We start from the raw sequence: 9,829 nt of genomic DNA, 5'->3' as shown, positions 1-9,829 counted from the left end.
CTTAGAAAACAGTTGTTCTAAAGGTGCTTTCCCAAAAGGCAACTGGGCTTTCTTGATTTTATTTTTCCTTGAAAATGTTTCATGAAACATTTTCAAAGACAAGAAAAGGAAAACACCTTTGGGACACCCACGACCTGAATGATTGAAATCTCCAGAGACATTTAAAAAAAAAAATCATTATTTTGTCAAAGATTTCTGTCACTATGAAATTGGGAGTCTCAGATGAGGGTTTATTGTTTTATTGGTTGATATTGGGTTTTTATTCTTTGTAAGCCACGCAGAGTCACCTAGAGTGAGTGAATGACCATATACATTTTCTAAATAAATAAATAAACACTCCCAGTTCTGGAATTTATTTGCTTGGAGTATGTTCTAATAGTTTGTCTGATGTATCAGCTGTGCATATTCAACATTCATTATGATATACAGAGCAGCTCTTGAAGATGGTTTGAAAGATACAATTAATATAAAATTCAGCTACAAGAATTCTGCCTGTTTTTCTGTCGAAAGCAAGTGGGTGAAGTCAGGGGTGGGATTCAAATTTTTTAACAATTGGTTCTGTGGGCATGGCTTAGTTGGTGGGTGTGGTTTGGTGGTCATGTGACTGGGTGGATGTGGCTTGGTGGCCATGTTATTGGCTAGGCATGGCCAACTCAATATCACTCACATCGAGGCATGCATCTCCTCGCCTGGCCTCTCATGACTGTGGGGATGTTGCAACAGTCGTAAATGTGAAAAATGGTCATAAGTCACTTTTTTTCAGTGCCATTGTAATTTTGAATGGTCACTCCACACAAGCAAAGTACCAGCAAAGGAGAGAGAAAAAAACCCAGAGAAGTTCCTGAGACAGAAAGTCTAGTCCTGCCAAGAATGTAATAAGGGTTAACAGAGAGGCAGTTTCTGTAAGGAACACCAGAATGTTTCCTTCCTTTCTTCCTTACAGGATTAGGTCAGTAATTTCTTCTAACAACCAGTTCTCCAAACTGCTTAGAATGTTAACAACCGGTTCTACTGAATAGATGCGAACTGGTAGAATCCCACCCCTGGGTGAAGTGGTTAAAGCATTGAAATAGGGTGGGACAAACTGAGATATAATTGTGCTATCAGATTTAGATGGTCATTGGTTGACTTTGTACTAGTTACTCCCTCAGAACCCAACTGATTTATTGTCAGGGAGAATGAAAGAAAAAGTATTCTGCAAACAATCTTGAATTCTTGTGGAAGATAGGAAATACCAGTTGAATAAGTAATAAATATTGGTTAAATTATTATTTATATCTAAGCACAAATGGGCAAGGTGCTGGCTCAGTTGATAAGATGCTGGGCTTATTGGCTGAAAAGCTGGCAGTTGAGATTCGAAACCCAAGTGCCACCTGATGGGATGAGCTCCCATCCTCACCCCAAGCAGTTCAACCAACCAAGCAGTTCAACCAAGCAGTTCAAAAGCATGTAAATGCAAGTAGATAAATAGCTATCACTTTGGTGGGAAGGTAACAGTGCTCTTTGGTGTCATGCTGGCCACATAACCATGGAAATGTCTTTGGACAGCACTGGATCAATGGCCTTGAAATGGAGTGAACTCAGCCCTCTACAAAGCAATGACTAGCAGAATAAAATCTGCAGGGACTCCTTTTTTAACCAAATAAGACTTGATAGTTCATTAAAGATTCTTTCAATGAATATTCAAGCAGTCATAATTCACCCTGAGATTATTTTGTGCAGTGAATTCAGGAAAAAAAACCTTGGCCGTATTTTTTTGTAACTTTGTAATACTAGATCCTAGAAGAATTACATGCAGGTTCTGCTTTCAACCATTCCTACCAAAATAATAATAATAATAATTTTGGAGAAGAAAACTGGACTTATGTTATCTGGACTTATGTTCCCTTTGCCTTTTACAACCATATGCAATCATGAACTGTCAAAGCAACCTATGTTGGAAAATTAAATGTCGATTTCTATTTTACTTGAAAATGTAATATTTTCCTTAATCCCATATATTATTTCTAAGCCCTTGATGTCAGCTGCCTGTGAAAGAATAGTCATAAGCAAAAAGGACTGGGTCTACTACTATGGGGATGAAGCCTCTTTTACATTGTAGTTTGTCTTAAATATGAATTTGTCCATTCCAATGGGAATTTTTTTATGCTTTTAAAAGAATGTGTCTTCACTCTGTACCCTTCAGTCTTAGTGGGTATATTTTTCCATCATTGCCATCCTACTGATGGTCATCAAAAGGTGTAGTTCTTTGACACTGGCTTGGATACACAGTTCTTAATTCCCTATGAGTTCGGCTAGTTTTCTGATGAATTCCTCCCTCCCTCCTTGGAAAGATAATCAAGGTAGCTGATACAGAATTGCGTCGATCAACAAATTATGGGTGAATGATTGAATGAACGTGGGAGAGAGAGAGAAAGAGGCAGGGGGAGGAGCCTTCCCCCTCCTTCACTTACTCACTTACCAAGCATATAAATCCTGATTGTGAGAGCTGTTAACAGAGGCAATTGCAAGATTCAACTTGAAGATTGCAGAACTTCAGCATCTCTTCATATCCAGCTTTGCCTTTGTACTTCCTTCTCACAGTGAGTAGCTAGGGCAGGGTGGAGGAAATTCAGTGATGAAAAAGTGCCATTGTGCATTTTATGAAATAGATGGACAAGGTTATTGCTACCTCACACCCCACCTTACTTTTATATGTGTGCTTTATTGCAAGCAGATGTTTGTGTTCCAGTGAAGTCAGGATTAGACTGGTTTTAGAAAAGCATTATCGGCAAATGCTCCACAGGACCAAACTCTTAACCAGAGCTTGACAAACTAGACTGAAGATATCAATGAAACTGATATTCAGTAGGATGGGACCGTGCATCTAGACAATTGTTAACCTACAAATGATAAATATATGTAATATCAAATGATTTTATACATACAGAGAGGAGGGGAGGGAGGGAGGGAGACACACACACACACAGAGAGAATACAATATACAAATTATAAGTTTCTCCACAATATCTTTTACTAAGCTTATTTTGGGTACAACAGTTAATATAGAGGGTAGACTTCATTCAAAACATGAGAGTATCAGATTTCTTGCAGTCTTACATCTAGGGCTAGTCTGGTTTATTCACTATATTTTTATGAACTTGTCAGTATTATTTGTTTCCTCCTAGATGGTTGCCTCTCTGAAGTCTTGGCCTCTTGTGATTGCCATGGCTCTTTGCATCATGTTCTGTCTGGGAACTTTTGTGGAAGCCTATCCACCCAAGCCTGAGAGTCCTGGAGAAAATGCTTCACCAGAAGAAATGGCAAAATACCTTGCTGACCTTCGGCATTACATTAACTTGGTGACAAGGCAAAGGTGTGAAAAAGCATGAATGTAGTTTTTGTAGTCGTGGGCATGTTTCATGGGTGGTGTTCTATGCCATTTGTCCACCTGTGAATGCTACCTTGATTTCTTTTATTTCTTCTTAATGTACAATGGATAAGAATTTGTTGTGTGGATCCAAAGAATAGGAAGAATTAATGTGGCCTCGTTTCATTCAAGCTTCCATCTCCAAGCACATTTTGTTAAAAAAAATTTCTAAGTGAAAAATTTGCAGTAGCAAATTGGTAAATACATGTAAGGGGAAATGCAAGAATGTTGGCTGAGAAACTATAGAGTTTACTTGAATATTTTAAATCATGATTATTCAATGCATGAGATTTTTATATCAGATCTGCCTAGAAACTATGGATTCTTTTCATGTTGCATCTATCTTCAGCCAAGTACTGAAGTATCAAAATTCAAATTTAAGTATCAAAATTCAAATTTAATTTAAATCTATCCTGATACAATTTACAGATTTCATCCTGATAAATTCTATGTTTGTCGGTCACTTAATAAGCATGTGTGGTGCATGCACTTTACAAACACTTTAATGGGTCCTTCCTGTTGCAAGTGTGTGCATACATAATGATGCTCTTAATCTCCAGGGAATGCTGTGCTTTGCAGTCTTTTAGGAGGGAATGAGGAACTCAGTTCTAAAATGCTCCATTAGCTTTTTTTTCCCTATTAGTGTTGGTTGTTTGGAACAGCTCATTAGCTGGACAGTGTTGGGCTTTTAGATTTGTTGATTGTAGATGAGTGAATGGTCATTAATTCCTGAAGCCCAACACTGCCCAACAGAAACCACCCATGGCAGCCTACACCATCTCTCATGTCTTAGAAGCTTAATTGGAAAACAGATCCAGGAGACTACCAATAAGCACTTGTCTCTCTCAGTTGTTGGTGTTTATTCCTGTGTTACTTTTGAACTCTTCAGTGTCGGTGGTTTAGTCATAAAGTTGAGAAACTGTTCTTTTTTTTTTTTTTACTGAGCCATGGAAAAACAGTGAATTTCTTCCTTAGAAGCCAGTCAAAGAACTTTTTCTTGTTAGCAGCCAGAAGTCAACTTATAGATTTTCTTCTGCATAAATATTCTTGGATCTTAGAATAAATAGGAAAATATTATCAGTTCAGAGGGATGTAGTGGCTCAGTGGCTAAGACACTGAGCTTGTCGATCAGAAAGGTCGGCAGTTCAGCTGTTTGAATCCCTAGCGCTGTGTAATGGAATGAGCTCCTGTTACTTGTCCCAGCTTCTGCCAACCTAGCAGTTCTAAAGCATGTAAAAATGCAAGTAGAAAAATAGGGATCACTTTGGTGGGAAGGTAACAGTGTTCTGTGTGCCTTCAGCGTTTAGTCATGCCAGCCATGTGACCATGTCTTCAGACAGCACTGGCTCCTCAGGTTTGTAACGGAGGTGAGCACCACCCCTTAGAGCCAGAAACGACTAGCATGGATGTGCAAGGGGAACCGTTATCTTAGTTATGAAACCATTGAATCATAGGGCTGTAACTTTAGGTCTTCTAGTCCAATTCTCTGCCCAAGGCTTATAACATCTCAGGCAAATGCTTGCCCAATCTTTTCTTGACACCTTCCAGCAAAGAGGCACATCTTCAATATAGCTGAACAACTGCTCTTTGCTAGCTACTATTAACTTGGAATATTTCAACAACTTCCTATGAAACTCTGGACCTATTATCATTCAGGATAATTAAAAAGAACGGAGAAACAGAAATAAGGGTCTTAAAAGATATGTCCTCTGATTTTTGCTCAGACTTAGTTGATGAATCTCCTACAGATAGTTCTTGACTTACAATCACAATTGGGATCAGAATTTCAATTGCTAAACAAGGTAGTTGTTATTGCATAAAATTGCACCCAATCTCATGATCTTTTTTATTAGATATTAAGTAGTTGTTAAACAAATCATGTTAAATGCAGAATATTAAGCAAATTTGTCTTCCCTTGTTGCTTGTTGGAAGCCAGCTGGGAAGGTTGCAAATGGTGATCACATGATCCCAGGACACTCTGCAACCATTGTTATTAAATGCTCATTGCCAAGCATCTAAATTGGGACCACATGATGCTGCAATTATGTTATGTGTGAGCACTGGTTGTAAGTTACTTTTTTCAGTGCTTTTGAACTTTGAATGATCGCTGAATAAAGAGTTATAGGTGGATGTGATGACCCAGAGTGTAACACAAATGTAACAAAATCCAAAATGTAAATAAATGTCCTTTAATGCCTCCAACTTGGCCCCACTGTTCAATAATTCTCAGTTGGAGATAAAACTTATTCAAAAATAGTCTTCAAAAGAAAGCAATACAGTCCGAACTTAATGAGCAGATAGAGATGAAATAAAAAACTAAAACAAACTACAATGAAGGAATTTCCACAACGGACCAGGATAAGTAATTACCAATTTCAAGGAGATAACAAGGCACAGTCTGTAGGAAGGATGCTAAACAAGTTAACTTCAGCCCAAAATAACACCTCTTTGCTTCTGGCAACACTGTGTTTTAACCATCTCTCTTATATACTATTCTCCCCAGCTGCAATCAATGAGGGGGATCATGGCCACTTCCTCTCTCATAAGCCAAGTTGTTTCCTTCTCCATTCCTCCCTGTGTGTCCTAGGATGAAGAGGGGATGGGCCTGGTTCTTCCTTTGACTGTCCAGCTGGCTTCTGCCCTTCCCCGGCCTTCTCCATAACCTCTGGAGCCACACCTCCATTCCCTGTTGGCTGTTCCTCCTCTCTCTCAGAGTCTGACTCTAACATGGCAGAGTCAGGGCATGTCAGTGGAAGAGTTATCTGCATAATGTGACACAAAGGTGCTTTTCACCTGAGGCAACTGGGACTTTCTTGTTTTTCCTTTGAAGATGTTTTGCTTCTCATACAATAAATGTCTTCAAAAGAAAAAAATGAGAAAGTCCCTTTGCCTCCTGAAAAAGCACCTTTAGGATAACCATGACCTGGATGACTGAGAATCTCTACAGATTGTATAAAGTGAGCACTCAGATTTTGCAATCAACTGTACAACCCAAATCTCAACAAGTGGCAATACGGGGGCAACTTTTTTCTGGAACTGGAAGCTAAGCAGAGTTAAGTCCGGGTGATACTTTGAGGGAATTCCATAGCTATAAGCTAAATGGAAAAGTTTTTTAAAATCCCAGAAGAAGACAGTGCTCAAGCACTGGCATATTGTTGCCAAGAAATTACAATGAGAATTCTAAGGAGTCAAACTTTAATCTGCTAAATGAAAAAATATAGGGCTAAGGCCAGACGGATGCTTAAAATTCCTTGCCTTAAGCTTGGTTGTGCAGAAATGGATGGTGGACTCCCTAGCTGTTAACAATTTGCAGAAGATCTGTAACTAAAATTTATTTAGTTATTTATCCATTTTGTTCATGATTTGTTTTATTTATATCCTGCCTTTTCATCCATCCATCCAGGATGATTAGGGAGTTAACAGAACTTGATATGTAGAAATAAGATAAAAGCAAGACAAACAAAACACAGTTAAAATACTTAAAAAGTAATATCATGTTATACTTATTATTCCAGGTAATCAGTCCTAGCTGTAGGATTTTGTGTGTGTGTGTGTGTGTGTGTGTGTGTGTAATTGCAGGGATCCGGTACAAGGAAAAAAATGAATAAAATTCGGGAATTTTTTTCTCTCCAAGGAAACAACTGGGGAGCCTTAACTTAGTTACTCAATCTTTGCTTTTTATAATCAGGTTTGGCAAGAGATCTATCCCAGAGACCTTGATGTCAGAGCTTATTTTTGGAGACAACAGTAATAGCAGATCAAGGTGGGTCTAAACAATTCATGTTATAAGGGTGCTGCAATCCATTCCATTCCCATTTCTATTTATTAAAAATAACTTGTGATCATCTTTACCTCTGTTGACTTTGGCATAGTGAGTAAAAAAAAAAAAAAGAGCAAAGATGAGCAATTAATCACTGTCCTTGCTGAATTGGTGCAACTCCTAGTATAATAAATCTCCCACAACATGAAAATATACTAAATTTCTACTACCACCACCAATTTTATAAACTGTGCATTTCTCTGGTTGTATGCAAAAAGAAAAGAAAACCTAGTTTCTGAAGTTGCAAATCCATCAGGGCACCATTCACTTTCTAGGCTGCAAGTGATCCCAGAATTCCTGGAGAAATGGATTATCTAGAAGTTATCTTACAAGTTTTGTGGAGTTTGCAGGCTTTCAAATGGTTTCAAAAGAAATATCTCTACAGTTTCAAGTATATAAAATCTGATTAGAAATTGAATCTCATTTCTCAAATATTGCTTAAATCATGAAGTCCAAGAATTTAGAGGTTTATGGAGAGAGAGAAAGAGAGAAAGAGAGAGAGAGAGAGAAAGAGAGAAAGAGAGAGAGATCTGATCTAATCTCTCTCTCTCTCTCTCACACACACACACAGAGGCAGGGGTGGGATTCAAATTCCTTAACAACTGGTTGTTGGGCGTGGTCTAATCTGGGTGTGGTTTAGTGGTCACATGACTGGTTGGGCATGGCTTGTATGTAAATATTATAAACATTTATGTCAATATTGATTTTTTTATTTTTTAAAAAGAGCAACTTTTACCCCAAATCAGGCAAAGCAGGCAGGCAGATTGAGTTGCTCACAGAATCACAGATTCACTCAGAGATCTATCTTTCTGCCATCGCCTGCCTGAGTCTGTCACATAAAATTAGCTTTCAAGCAAACTCCCAAATTCAACTTGCATTACACCATGTATGTAAATATTGATTTTTTTATAAAAAAGAGCAACTTTTACCCCAAAGCAGGCAAAGCAGGCAGGCAGATTGAGCTGCTCCCAGAATCACACTCAGAGATCTTTATTTCTGCCATTGGCTACTCGAGTCTGCACTGAAAAATAGAAGCTTCAGTCCTAAGGAAGGTTCAGCTCTGCTTAAAAGCAGAGCTGAAGATCTAAAGATTAGCTAGAAAGCAAGAAATGCAACAATTTCCTGCTTTCTAGCTAATCTAAATAGAGAGAGATTCTGTACAGCAGTCTCTCAATCTGGTCCTGTTTTAGTGTTGTGGGGACCACAATTTATGATTTTTTTAAATATTTTAGCATTGCATTGAATAACATAATTACTATTGCTAGTTTCCAGCAAGATCTATTTAATTTGTACATATTTTAATCTTTTTTTATATTTTAAATTTTATGTTGTTTAGTATGCCTTATTTTAATGGTGATGCTTCTGACACAAATAAATAAATAAATTGGATAATGCTGCTATTAATCCATGCAAACTAATCCCAGAAAAAATGGCATTTGTACCCATTCATTTATCTGCATGGGTCAATGTTTATTCAGATTTAGAATGCCACCAAACCTTACAAGGTCAAGAATCAATTTATAATTACATCACCAGCAAACTATTAATTCAATAATGTAGTATAGAGATAGTCTCCCTTTGAAATAAGGTTTTTTAAAAAGGTTTACTTTAGTTTTGTCTTTCTTTTTCATAGGTTTGATGATTCCTATATGTGGTGAAGACTTACCCACTTTTCAGTGAATGGAAGATCAGCTGCCTCTTTTTAAATATTCCACTCCTCTTGTGTCATTTAACATTTTTAAAAAGTCTGTTCTTTCCCCATTTCTGTTTTCTATCAAATGTTGAATCTTGGAAAATTATCCCTTTGGGGATTCCTTCTGCCCTCTAAATAAAAAAAGAAAATGCTTCTTGCAAGCATAAGGAGATACTGCAAGAAATCTATTGTGCTGGGACAGGTATGATGTATACCTGTATTGAGTAGTGGCCTAGGCTTTCTTTGAAATCATGTCTGACTCACCCATGAAAGATCACACTATGTCCATTCTTTATTTTATACAACAATAGATGTGTATGAGTGTATGAATGTTTGTGTGTGTGTAGTATGTATGTGTGTGTGTGTGTATATATATATATATATATAAATGTATGCATATTCAAAGAATTTTATGCATTAACAATAAAAAAGCAAGTGTATTGGAGAAGAATTTTGCAAGATGTTTCTTCTTTCTTTTCATCATTTCAACTGGCACATCGGGAGTCCTTGCAACAAATTGAACACAGAACAAAGTTTGCATATATTTTTTTCTACCAATCCCTGCAGGATTGTCTTAAACTTGCCTCAGTTCATACATGAGAGAGACTGCTTATATCATCTTAGTAGAATTTTCCACTTATTTTGGTACCATCCAATAGTAGTCTTAAGGAAGTCCTTGACTTATGACCACAACTGGGATCAGAATTTCCTTTGTAAATTGGGGTTGTCATTAAGGGACATGGTGGCTCAGTGGCTAAGATGCTGAACTTGTCAATCAGAAGGTCAGCAGTTCAACAGTGCGAATCCCTAGCATAACAGAGTGAGCTCCCATTACTTATCCCAGCTTTGGCCAACCTAGCAGTTCGAAAGCATGTAAAAAATGCAAGTAGAAAAATAGGTACCACTT

The 9,829-nt window shown here is 37.6% G+C and overlaps 1 protein-coding gene across 1 annotated transcript; it reads left to right on the top strand.

Annotated features, from left to right (window-relative positions):
* The first annotated feature begins 2,511 nt into the window (after positions 1-2,511).
* Positions 2,512-9,348, top strand: LOC113442976 (goannatyrotoxin-Vere1-like). The gene is made up of 4 exons (XM_026710902.2): positions 2,512-2,582; positions 3,168-3,355; positions 7,098-7,172; positions 8,863-9,348. Exons 2-4 carry the CDS (start codon positions 3,168-3,170, stop codon positions 8,885-8,887), a joined length of 288 nt encoding a protein of 95 aa, XP_026566687.1. The 5' UTR covers positions 2,512-2,582; the 3' UTR covers positions 8,888-9,348.
* Positions 9,349-9,829: the final 481 nt, after the last annotated feature.

This window comes from Pseudonaja textilis, chromosome Z (assembly GCF_049901715.1).
Source record: "Pseudonaja textilis isolate UNSWEBS1 chromosome Z, rPseTex1.2, whole genome shotgun sequence".
NCBI lineage: Eukaryota > Metazoa > Chordata > Lepidosauria > Squamata > Elapidae > Pseudonaja > Pseudonaja textilis.
This window is presented reverse-complemented; position numbering and strand designations above follow the sequence as displayed.